At 42.4% G+C, this 13311-nt stretch overlaps 1 protein-coding gene across 1 annotated transcript in view; it reads left to right on the top strand.

Annotated features, from left to right (window-relative positions):
• PARP1 (poly(ADP-ribose) polymerase 1) overlaps positions 1 to 13311 on the top strand; it is an 82564-nt gene that overhangs the window by 26848 nt on the left and 42405 nt on the right. Inside the window, exons 6-10 of the mRNA XM_085856117.1 lie at positions 96 to 212; positions 2031 to 2210; positions 9728 to 9878; positions 11040 to 11180; positions 11331 to 11627. Coding sequence (XP_085712243.1) covers positions 96 to 212; positions 2031 to 2210; positions 9728 to 9878; positions 11040 to 11180; positions 11331 to 11627 — 886 coding nt within the window. The remainder of the gene's footprint in view (positions 1 to 95; positions 213 to 2030; positions 2211 to 9727; positions 9879 to 11039; positions 11181 to 11330; positions 11628 to 13311) is intronic.

Here is a 13311-nt window from a genome sequence, read left to right as displayed (position 1 = left end):
AAAATGGAACGTTCTTTTGTCGTTTTGCAAATGATGTCCCGTGTAGTGAAAACAAATAAGATAGAGAACCTGCTCCCTTGTTGTGCCGCCTGCAGGATCAGACCAAGAAGATGTGGAGCTTCAGGGATTCTCTTACGAAAGTGGCTTCTGAGATTGATCTGAAGGAATTGCTCATTGCAAATGGGCAAAACGTGCCTGTTGGTGAAACAGTGGTGAGACTTTCATGACTACCTTTCTTGTTGTTGGTGAAGAGTGTTGTATTTGTGGAAAAACGTTTTATTTCCCTTTAAGAGGGAAAAAAAAAATGATGTTGAAAGCACGCTTGATAATTCTGCAGCATTATTTGCCAAAATTATTTTTGACACTATTGTCCCACATACTTTGTCCCGGTACGGTCATTAAGACTGGATTTGAAGCCGAGTTCCTAACCTCCTTCTATAGTATTCATTCCATTGGTAGGGTACATACTGTAAGGGGTTTGAGAAAGGCTTGTCCCGTCTGTTTCTTCAAAAATATCCTTACAAGAATATTGCTTGATCATCGAGTTACAAATTCAGCAGTGGATGAAATAGACAGAGCGTTGATCAAGACGTCCTAATTGCCGTGGGATGCAAGATCAAGCTGACGTTTCGGGCATTAACCCTTCATCAGAGCAAAAGAGGTTATTAACCTTTCATTGGAACAACCTTCTTTTGCTCTAACGAAGGGTTAATGCCCTCAACGTCAGCTTCCCCTTTGTTGTCATGCTGGTGAGCATACCTCACTGAGCGTTTTGTTCATTTTGTCCGCCAATGCAGTTCGACACGAGCCTTCTCGAGCAAGACCATTTCTTCATTGTACAATTTCGGCAGTGTTTGATTCCAGGAAATGGGTTTTTCTTTTTTTCATTCAGGTGCTTTCGAGCAATTCCAAAACTTCATTTTTAGCTCACCTCGACTTCAGTCAGGTGTCCGATCGAGCAGTGTCCGTGAGTCAGTCAGTCAGTCAGTTGGAAAACCTTTAAGTCATTATCGCTTGAACCAAACACGATTTTGTTGAAACTTGGCCACAAGCTTCATATCTGATGCCTGACAAAGCTGTGTTGACCGCATCAAAATCTGTGCTCATTAAGGGGCTCTACGGGTTGTGGGGGGGGGGGTGAACTCCCCCCCCCCCAAATTGGTATTTGCTCTCTTCTCCGAAACTACACAAACATTTTCAATGAAACTTGACCACAACCTTCATCACCCGTAATGTACCAAAGTTTGTTTACGGCATTAACAAAAAAAAAATCAGGGTCTAGGGGTGTGTGCGGGGGGTTTGATTGACTGTTGCTCCTGATCCAGGTGAGTTTCAGGATATGCGGTCCTATTTTTATGCCTCCGCACTAAGGGTGCCGGAGGCATTATGTTTCCGGGTTGTCCGTCCGTTCAGATTTTCGTTTACGCGATAACTCAAGAAGCAAATTGTAGAATTTCATCAAACTTGGTAAAAAGGTAAAGTAAGACAGGGCAATTAACTGATTAGATTTTGGGCCAGATGTGATAAAGGTCAAAGGTCAAGGTCAAACTCTGAAATTTTACTGTTTACGCCCGATCTCAAGAAATATTGGACAATTTCATCAAACTTGGTACAAAGGTAAAGTTAGACAGCAATTAGCTGATTAGATTTTGGGCCAGATATGATAAAGGTCAAGGGTCAAATATGTCACTACTCAAGTGTTTGTGCGGGAGAGTGGAGGCATACCCGTCGACTGCACGCAGTCGAATTACTCGAGTTTGAATATAGATAGAGTTTCTCAAATTTCTCATTGGACATAAATTTGTCCATTTTGTGTTGGCCACATACTTCTCCATAAAGCTGTCCAAGAGAAAGTTGGGTGAACATTACATGAGATTTTTATTTTATTTTTACAAATCGAGGTCTGTAAACAAGTACATCAGAGCTTTGCTACTTTGTGAACATTGATCTCATTTCGAGGAACATTGAAATTGCTGTCTTTATTTTTTATTTTTTTTTCTCTTCTTTGTTCTCTTTTTTTTTTTTTCCAGATTTTGGAGCGACTCGCAGATGGCATGCTATTTGGTGCTCTCCTACCATGTGAAGAGTGTAAGCAGGGACAGTTTGTTTCTGAGAGTGATGCATACCACTGCACTGGAAATATTTCTGCCTGGACCAAGTGCCAAGCTAAGATGAAAACTCCTAAGCGCAAGCCCTGGATCATCCCAAAGGTTCGCTTTCTTGGAAAGTACTTGTTTGCAAGGCACTATGCTGCAGATTGATCAAAACCATAATACAGTACTTTATCAATCGGATGCGATTCTGTGACTCAGCGAAAGACCAATACACATCACCCGATGCAATAACATACTCAGCAAGTTCAAATTGGTTGGTGTATGAGACCTTCCAATGAGAATAGGTGACATTCCCATCATTTCCGAGGTGACAAACAAAAGAGAATTCCACCACAATGGAAAAACTGCATGCAATTTGAATTTGCATCCAGTCATTGTGCGGCCAGAAGATCGTTTTGCTGCTCGATGTACAGTTCACATTTTGGACTCTTATCGGATATTCGCATTTTATATTTAATTTCTATTTTTCTTGCCAAAGCACATCATTTCAAACAATTTGATGGATTCAGTGGCTTGGTGGTGTTGCCAGCACTTACATTGAAGAGGCTCTGGGTTAAAATCTAGCTAAAGGCAGCAGGAAGAAAGATGTGGATTCTAAGAAATGAATTCTGAACCATCATTTCATGGAAAATGTTACTGTATTCATGCATTGCTATTTGGTTGTCAGTCAAAACCGAATTCAGAGCTCGTCACGAATGGCGAGCGATTGCTCGTACGCACCTTATACTCGCCTCGCATTTGTTTGGGGTGAGTAATTTGTCGCTCACCTCCATGAATTCCTTTATTTTTCCTTATTTATTTGACATTTTATGGTAGTCGGTCAAGCACATGCCTGGGCCGCCGTGCGTTATTCTGTAAACGTAATTTCCTTGTCAGAGACCACATTAGGGCTATCCCATTTCATTCTGTAATATAGGTGTACAAGCTCAAGCCCATATGCCATTAGACTAATCGAGATTTGCTTCATTCATTCTGCCGAGGTAATTTTTTGGATGCCGTAATTTATTGCATTCCCAAGTAGACGAAACATTCTGCAAAATATTTTGTAATAATCGGTCATTGTGTTTTACGTAGCACACACTGCCACCTGTGTATGTATTGGACTTGTCCATCTATTGTCAGGCCACCATTTTCCTTTCATTGGGTTTCGCTGGTATTCGACGGCAGGGAACCAGCAGTCTCAGCTTGTGTGGGAATCATTTTCAGGAAAGGCAATTTGGTGTCCATGTCGACCCTTATGAGTTGGGACTATGAATTGATTCGGTGTTTCCTGAGCGGGCTTTCGTGCGAGTTGCGCGGCAAATTTGGAATAGAGAACTCTCCGATTGAGCTATCGAATTGGCCACGTGGCGAATCCGGAGCAGAGAAGTAGTCACCGAGGTGCCGAGAGATGGTGGGATCACAGCTTTGGGGAAATACGAATAGTTGTGCGATGACAAATGTTGTGTTGAGAAGGGGAGTACTTAAAATTTTCAACTGAAAAATGTTGTACACTGTACTTAAACATATCGAATGACGCGAATATACTCTACATAAATCGGCGACTTACTGTAAGTTTCACCAAGTCGAGTAACTATTAATCCGTGATTGAATAGTTTTGACTTTTCAAGAAAATTTAATCACTCGCCAAGGAGAAAATTTTGGAGAGTGCTCACTTACTCATCTGCACTTTGTTCATGACAAGCTCTGTTACTGGCTCATGACCTTCAATGAGAAGGTAATCTGCTTTCCCTGTCTACTCTGTCCTATAGGCAGTACTAGGTTCCACTTGTAGTACAGGCAAAATGTCAGATGACCTCACACAAATTGCAACAAAAGCAAACAACAGATTTTGATTCCGGGATATGATCTCAGTGACAGGTAAAAAGTCCAAAGGGATCCTCCGGGGGGGGGGGGGGGAAGTCCTGAAATCATGGAAATCCAATATGGCCGCCAACCGGCTTCGGGGAAAATGAGAAAATTGTAAAGATTGAAATTTTAATATGTAAATATATGTTTTTCTGCATTCTCATTGTTTCTAGTTATGGTCAGTATATTGATATACAAGAATAATTATAAAAAAGTGAAATGTATTGTGGGTAAAAAAAAAAAAAATGAAAGCTTTTTTGTCCAGAAATGTCAATTTCTTTTGTCCCGAAAAAAAAAAAATATTTACCTGATACTGATTTTGGCTCCTGGACAAAAAAAATAAGAAATGTTGAAGACACAAGATGAAATCAAGTCAATGCAATACAATATAATTATGTAAATCATTGAAACATGACAAAATTCACAATTCCACTCGGGGCAATCACATCTGGCTGACGAAGGTTTCGAAATGAAAATGAAAATTCGCATTAAACTCAGAAACTACATCCATTATAAACTTACTATACATGTTGAGAAAAATCAAGCGTATCAAAGTTAGAACTCGACAATGTCGTCATCATCCTCATCATTGTCACATGGAGTGTTTGTGCAGCCAGAGCCCCTGCAGTTTCCACAAGCTGGAGTGCACTCAATGTTGTGCTTCTTGCATGTGCATCTCATGGTGCTACATTCAGCCTGGCAGTTGCACCTAATGACACGTAACATCTTTTCAGGAGCTGGAGCTATTGATGTCTGAAGTGGCACAAAACCCTCGTCACACTTCTGCCAACCCCAGTCTGTCGGAAGAAGTTCATCTGCACATCCCTTTCATTCTTGGACTTGCAGATACACGCGCAGGCTGTGATACTTTGCTGCTTCTGATGTTGGTGGTAACGTCTGTGGTTGCACGTGAGAGGAGCTCCAAGACACCTTGTCCCAGTACCGCTGATACCGGAGGGTGTCCAGGGTGTCAGTTGACTTTCCGTTGTAGATTATCACCAATGTTTTTTTCTCCTACATCTACCACATCACATACGGAAGCTGGATATGTATCAAAAACCTTGACCTGCTCACGGAATGTGTTGTTTGCTTTGAACCTTTTGAGGGAAGCTCCCTTTCCAATCCCATGAAGACGAGATGTCGTGTTGCACCCAAGAACTGCATGTAGAAACAGTATGTGCTTGCATATGTCTGTACCAATCATTTTCTTAGCAGCCTTGATGTTCCAGATGCGAGGCTTCTTTGTGTTCTTCTTTGGCTCGGGACAAAAGAAGAGCTCATGGGATTCTAAGCTTGCATGGTAGCATAGGAGGATGAGGAGGTCTGTGTCATCACCAACTAACACGGTGTTGGTGACAGTAGCAGACTGCATGGCCTTCAGTACAATCACGAGATCAGCATCCCCTGAGGCATGGTGTGTCTCACAGTTCTTCTTCTGAAGCTCTTCACTCAACATATAAATGAATCGCTGTATATTCTGCCTATTGGCAAGAAACTGTTCCTTCTTCATTGTGAGACGCATGTCAGCTGTAAATGTCACAGTGGTGCCAGCATTCCCTTTAGACCGTCTCTGCTGTGTCATGTCCTTTGTGTTGGTACTCTCATAACCATCATACACGACTATGGCATCTCTGTACTTCTTCGTTACATAATCAGTGTACTGGTGGCATATGTCTCTGTATGTAGATCCACGAGACCATGGAATGCATTGAGCAAGTGTCCCGCCATCCAAAACATACTGTTGCCCATCATTGCGGATATCGGCTGGGACATCGGATCCAAGAAGATCCCAGATGGCATCAGCAAAGACTGGCTTGTGTGCTTCTCGGAGCTGAAGAGAGGAATCAATGAGGGCTGGTGGATAGCTGCACAGTTCATATTTTAAGGCCGACTCCAGTCTTCTGCTGTCTGTGCAACAGTGATCAGTCTCTGGAAGAAGAGTTGTGGGTCAACCTGGACTTGCTCTCCATCAATCTTGACAGATGACTTCATGCCGAGGGTGACAACTTGGTCTTTCCTCTTAAATGTGTACTCGGCAGGTGTTTTCCCATCCATAGATTTCAATATTTTGCCTCCTACAGCATGTGCTGTATCAACGTTGATGGTGGGGTGTGCATGAACTCCAGTGGCAATGTTCCTCAGACGTGGATCACTACTGAACGGATTCCATTCCTGTAAACACTGAAGAGCTGATAGTGTGTCCTTCCAGTCACGAGATTGTCTTGCCTTGGTCGTGTCCTTCTGCTCTCCAGTGTTGCAGTTCACATCTGTGAGCTCCTGCATTGCCCGGTTTATTTCTGCACACGCAGGCATTGATAGTAGCCATACCAGCCGTTGTTGCTCTGTCATTCCTCGCCCTCGTGTGAGCCCCCCGCTGGTCTTCAAACTTCTCATCAGAACTTGTTCGATGATCAGGTCAGATGAAAGACCTGCCCACAGGCGATCACTTCGTTGAACCACATGGAACCCCTCATCAAAACGTTGTTGGACATGGGGATGTTGAGTTTTGAGGTTGGACATCTGCTGCAGATACACCCTCGCAGATTTGCCATACAGGTTGTGGCCCGAGGCTACCAGGTAAGGCAGCATTTCCTGGATGGCCTGTAGATGTTGTGCCCAGTTCCCAGTGCGCTCTGCCCGGATGTATGCGTAGAATGTCTACCATGTCCATATACTGAACCCAGAGCGCTGAAGTTCTAGAAGATATCTTTGCAGACTCTGCATGCTTCTGAAGGTGGTCTTTGATTTGTTTCAAGATGTCAGACTTGCATACTTCTTCCACAGACAGTGTCCTAGCCATCAGCTTCTCATGGATGGTACAAGCTTCGTTGAAGTCTGGATTATTGCTTGGAGCTGTCTGCTGGTCATGTAGCGGCCTTGCAGCTGCTTCGGCTAAGTCCGGATCTTCATTCCCATTGCCGTCTGATGCTTCAGGTCGGCATGGTAGAGGCGTATTGAGCACATTTGTCAACAGCAAGGCATTGAGGGCTGCATCAACAATTAAGTGTGCGCGAACTGCGAGGGCATTGGCCTTGCCACTAAACATATGAATCACTGCATTGGGGGCATATATCAACTCCATCAGTTCTTGAAGCCCGAATGACACCATGAGGTGTCCAATACATCCGAGGAAACTCATCTCTGCGTGGAAGCCGCCCAAGCGTAGGACAATCCCTTTCAGATCATTTCCCATAGGCTCCGAGTTGATGATCATGAGGGCCTTCCACCAGAGGGACTGATCAAAGGGGATTACTGGAGTGACGTCGTGCATGTTCACTGACAAACATCAGGGTCGAGTATATGCATGTGCTAACAAATTAATATTCTGTGTTAATTCTTTCACCAGAGGATAGTACTAATGTCCCTGTATGTGGAAATATATAGTATGTATGCCTGGGGATACATATGTTCTTATATGAACAAACTTTCTCAAGTCAAAATATTTTTTTTAGGGAAAAAAATATTGACATTTTTGGACAAAAAAGGTATAAATTTTTTTATTTTACCCTCAATACATTTCACTTTTTTATAATTATTCTTGTATATCAATAGACTGACCATAACTAGAAATAATTATAATGCAGAAAAACATATTTACATATTAAAATATCAATCTTTACAATTTTCTCATTTTACCCGAAGCCATATTGGTGGTGGTGGCCATATTGGATTTCCATGATGTTGGGACTCCACCCCCCCCCCCCCCTGGAGGATTCCTGAGGACTTTTTTTTCTGTCACTGAAGACATATTCAGGAACCAACAGCTGTTGAGTGTTTGCTTCTGTTGCAATTTGTGTGAGGTTGACCAAATATTTCTGCTAAAATGCCTGTACTATTGGTGGTTGATTCTGAAATCCTTTAAGACAGATTGGGATGGACACCAAAATTAAATACAGCATTGTTCACATCTTGAGCAACCTTTATGTCGTGTTCTTTATGATGGATTGTGTTGATAATGATGCTTTGATGTTAATAATTTTTCTGATGTTTTCATGGTCCAGGTGGAGCTCAATAAAATAAAAAATACAAATTTTTAAAGCAATTTTTGTTTCTTCGTTGTCTTGAAATGCCATTATCTTTTTTGGCAAACCAAAATTCAAAGTTGGCCTCCAAAGCCAGCTGCTGGCTGAGCATCCTCTATCGTATAAAGTCCTTCCTTGGCAAACATGAACTCCTATCCACATACAAGGCCTTAATCCGCAGCTTGATGGCATACTGCTCTCCCATCTGGGCTGGCTCCCATGCCTTTCATCTTTATCAGCTTGACGCTGTGGAAACCAAGGCCTTCAAGATTATTGGAATCTCCCGTGTTGAAGCTGAATATTTGGGCTTATCATTTCGCTATTGCAGACAGGTTGGTGGTCTCTCTGTCTTCTACCAACTCCTTTCTGGTCTTGCACCCTCTACTCTTTCCGTGCTATATCCCCCCCACCCCCTCTCTCCCCTGAGGTTTCTGCAGGGCACACACTGTCCACCATCAACCCCCTTCTGTGGAAACTACCAAAATCCAGGATCACTGCTCACTTCCACTCATTCATTCCTGTTTTTCCCACCTGTGGAACGAACTTCGTCATTCTCTTTAGTCTCATTCTTCTCTCCAGGTCTTCAAGACACCATCTCAGATCGTCCCTAATCGAAAACCATGATCTTTTCTACCCTCGTTAACCCACCGCAATCTCTCCTTCCACATTTCCAGTTTTCCCTCCTTGGAGTTTCCTTCTCTATCCATCTTGTCCACCCCATGCATATTCTGCCTCCAATTCTGACCCACACCCATTGTTTGTCCAAGTCTCCTATCTTGGCCTTCTTCTCTGCTGTTGGTGCCCCCCTTTCTCTCTACTGTTCCTTTTGTTTGTGTCTCTGCTGTTCCCTTTGCATCCTGTTACGTCCTGATCCGTACAGTGCAAGAGCTCTTCCACGAGCCTCGACTATACATATTCAAAAAAATTTTTTTTTTATTGTTCTTCATTCTAAAAATGCATTGATATCTCTTCAAGTCTGCCTTGCATGTGATTTTTGTGCAAGCCTCACTATGAGCCTTCACACAAACAGATTTACATTGTCTGCATTCGACTGACATATTTGACTCTTGCACGAGTGAGCCAACTGACATCACAGGGCTAACACAAGTGAGGACATTGTCCGAATAGGAAATTGCTTATCTGAGTAGGTAGAAATGGCTGCGAGTCAGGAATAAAAGCACAATCATTCACGATTCTATCGTCTTACTTCATCAATGAAAGGTACCCTCGTCATTATGTAGCCATACTGGAAAATAATTGTTCATAATCGCATGCTCAACAATTAACCCAAACAACTACTCTATAAATGGTGAATGATCGTTTTTGCAAAGTCAGGCCAATCCCAGTTCAATGTTAATTCGGACTGTGATGAATATCTTCCATTCGGAATGTCAATGAATGAGCATAGTTGCACAGGTAACCATTTTTTGCTTTTTTGATAACTCGTATCAGCCCAAACCGTTCTCTGATTGTAACTTTCTGTGCTGCTAAAACAATATTGTGTTTTGCTCAGGGTTTACAGAATTACCGAACCATGCATTACGAACGTTTGTTTTCTTTTGATTAACCTTCGTGTTCCTGCTAATTGCCAGTGAGTGATGTTCTGTGTGTTTTACGGAAAACAGAAAGGGCTTCGTTGAATCCGTCTGTGTGGTTAATCTCGTGTCTCCAACTTGCATTAATTAAAGCATTCATTTCAAAATATTTAATAATTTTAAATTTGTGTGCCCGCTTTAATATCAGGAACTTCAAGTTAATAAATTCCTGAAGAGCTACAAGTACAAGCCTCGGGAACGCATTTTTCGAACCACTCAAACAGTCGCGGAGGTTGTCCAAGATGTGGAGTCGATTGCAGATGTGAAACCACCAGTATTCAAGCCGAAGCCTGAAAAAGGTTTGCACCGGACAAGTGGGAATGTTTGTGTTTTTTTTTTTCTTTCAAATGCACGTCGTGCTGATTGAGCTTGTTTGCATGGAAAATAAGAGGCCAAAGCAGAAGGTGTGCTGTTCCTGCATTGTATTGTGTGAATCTCCTGTGATGAGGGCAAAGCATCAGGTGTGCCGTTATCACATAGCAGGCAGGTCTGTGGCCTCTGTCTTTTGATTTTTTTTTAACCACTTTTCCTCTGGTTCAGCTTGCTCTCCCCTTAGACTCTCCGCAACAACTCCAGAATGTACACGTTCTTTCAATTAGCCCCTCCTGATTTAACTTCCAAAATCCAGGTTGATGTGCGCACCTCAACGTTTTTTGACCTCACTTCTCTCGTAGGGGGAAACCACCTGCCAAAGGCTGTGCTATCCAACTCCCCACTCTTCTTCCAGGGATTCAAGCAGATTGTGTATCGCCATTTCATGTCATCCCCGATCCTACTCACAATCTTTATTACTCTCATTCTCTTTCCTAACTCTTGCAGATTGCAGTGTTTCCTTCCTTCCCTTTCTCTATCTTTTCCTGTTTTTTCATTCCATTGCTTTTGTCCAAAGTTGCCCCGCTGCTAATGGGGGTTCATCTAATGTGGATTCATATGGATACACTCTGTCATCTTACTCTTCCATGAGTCTCAATCTTTTGGAGAAGAAAAGCAAAATTTATAACCCTATTTCACTGCGATTCAAAGCTGCTGCTGTGTGCTGTAATTTTTACCACCTTCAACTAAGCGATTATGGATTACGGTAAATCTAGATGCTATCGGACTGGTGTTGCACAGGTCTGACATGCATCACTCGGTGTGCCATCTTTCAGATGGGAAGTAAAGCTGGCAACCTGTCTGTGCAAGTATAATGATGACCACGTGTTTATCCATTTTTCTATTTTCTCGTTATTCTTCCGTGCCAACCCGTCTGATGGCAACCTGTCTGTGCCAGCATTGTTTGCTGGTACCTCAAATTTTTGCAAACAGTTCTGATGTCTTATTTGTACCGTATTCTATCTTGTCCATTCATTTTATTTATTATGTGCACTGAATTCTCTACATGCTCTGTTTTATCAGTCAATAGTTTATCTTTTTCATGGATTAATTCTCCTCACTCTGACCATGATATATTATCTTGCCAGGAAAACCACTGGCTGGGCAGAGTGTTCTGCTTATAGGGAAAATGCAACGCAACAAGGAAGAATTGAAGAAATTGATTGACTCACTTGGGGGGAGCGTGGTTACCGCCATGGAAAAGGCAAATCTTTGCATCACCACAAAACGTAAGGCCGGGGAGAATTTGTGGGGAGGGAAGCAATTGGGGTTGTGAAGTAGGTGTGGAAGGTAATCGTAGCAAGTCGATAAAGGCTCCTCGTGTTGGTCTGTGGAGAATCTTGTAAAATGCACACGACGGATGTTTTTGTTTCCTGCAGGGGAGGTTGAAAAGATGGGTCGACGTATGGAGGAAGTCCGAGCAGCTCGAGTGTGTGTGGTCAGTGAAGATCTTCTGACTGAGATTGGAGGAAAAGACGAAGAAAGCTGCATGGAATTGAAAGAGTTTGAAAACCTTGTGCGAGGTCATGCCATCTCTGGCTGGGGTGTCCCAATGATGTCTGAGGAGGAACCAGATGAGAAGCCTCTTGTGCAAGATGGATCTGGAAAAGGGGAAGGGATTGAAAAGCCTAAGAAAAGTGCGAAGAGCTCTCGAGGAAAGGGAAAATTTGGGGAAGGTGAGTTGTATGCTTTTAAAATTGAAGAGGAATGGCTTTGGAGACTCGATACTTTTATCGGAGCTGTGCACTGTCGTTATTAAGTTGAATAAAGGTGCATTGTATAACTTGGATGAGGAGGACAATCCTGTAATCATACTTTAAAACGGCCTTAATATGGAGGGAACTGCAGAGTCTAAAACGTTTTAGAATTACTAATTTTATTCGTCCCCTACCGGTTTCACTGGAAAGGACTATAGATTTGCTCTCCATCTGTCCCACCTGTGGGTTTTCAGAAGTTTTTCCCGAACCCTTTAACATATTCAATTGAAACTTGGTACACGGCTTTATTATGGTAAATTGCAGAATCATTTCGAGTTTCAGGTCATTTTGCCAATTTTTCACAGAGTTATGCCTTTTGTAGATGAAGGTCTCTGTTCCACACTGCCCCCTTTTGGCTCCTGCTCCCCTTGTTGTACGTTCTGTGTGTTAGCTCTCGTTCGAGCCTCGACACTGTATTCAAAAAAATATATCCCATCGGTAGGGGACACGTATTGTAAAGCAATTCTCGCTTTTGTTAACCCTGCTTCCTTGCTTGTCATTCAGCATTTAAAAGCATAAGAGCATGGACGACCCTCATAGGTTGGCATCCATGGGGAGGAGGAAATTCCTCTTTAGGAAATTCCCCTCTAAGCACAGTGAAAAGGGTGGTGCCATTGTTGTGGTATCACTGGAGGTGATGGACTTCCCTCAAGCTCAGTGGCTGAGTTTGTCTCGTCTAGCAATCCTGTGTTGTGTCTCGTATAGTCGTCTGTATGTCCATCTGCGTCAATGTGTGCGGCAGCTCCAGTACGAGCCTTAGATCCTGTTAAAAACAAAACAAAACTGCATTGTCAACATTTATTACTTGTGAAATTGAAGATTTGCAAGTATATTTGTTCCCTGAATATGTTTGTTACTTGCGAAATGAAAGATTTTTCAAGTAAATTGGTTTTTATGTTTATCGCCTGCACGTCACAATTTAAAACAGATTTTCACGAAACTTCACCACATGGTAGAGTTCGGCATAAGCAAGAAGCCTGTTGATTTTGAGGTCAAAAGGTCAACATAGGCCCAAGGTCAACAACTTTGTCAAATTTATAAAAATCCTCAATTTTCCTTCGATTGACTAGAAATTTTGAGGAGGATTTGCACATCAGGTCAATTAATTCAACCACAAATTAATTTTAAGGTCAAAAGGTCAACATAGTCTTTATTTCTAAAACTGAGAGATAGGGCCAAAAACCATATATATATATATATACAGTCATGCGCCGCTTTACGACGTTCCGGTCAACGACGGATCGCATATACGATGGTGGTCCCATAAGATTATAAGGGAGCTGAAAGTCCCATCACCGAGTGATGTCGTAGCGCTGCCAGTCGTATAAAAGTACAGGATAGCACATACAATTATGTACAGTATATAATACTTCATAATGATAAGAAACGAGAGTGTGGCCCCATTATAATGCGATCGTTGAGGTCCATAAAATGTCATCGCGAAAAAAGCAGGGTCGTGCTAAATCGGGATTCAATGAAATCGGCTTTCAAACTGAACCAATGTTTGCACGTTTACCTTCTCGCAAGTAAATTACCTTTGAATTGAATTCCACGAATACATCGTTGTTGTTACAGTCAAAATTAAAACACGAATTTATTCTTA

This window comes from Eptatretus burgeri, chromosome 15, assembly GCF_056783735.1.
Source record: "Eptatretus burgeri isolate ZD-2024b chromosome 15, Ebu_testis_v1, whole genome shotgun sequence".
Taxonomy (NCBI): domain Eukaryota; kingdom Metazoa; phylum Chordata; class Myxini; order Myxiniformes; family Myxinidae; genus Eptatretus; species Eptatretus burgeri.
This window is presented reverse-complemented; position numbering and strand designations above follow the sequence as displayed.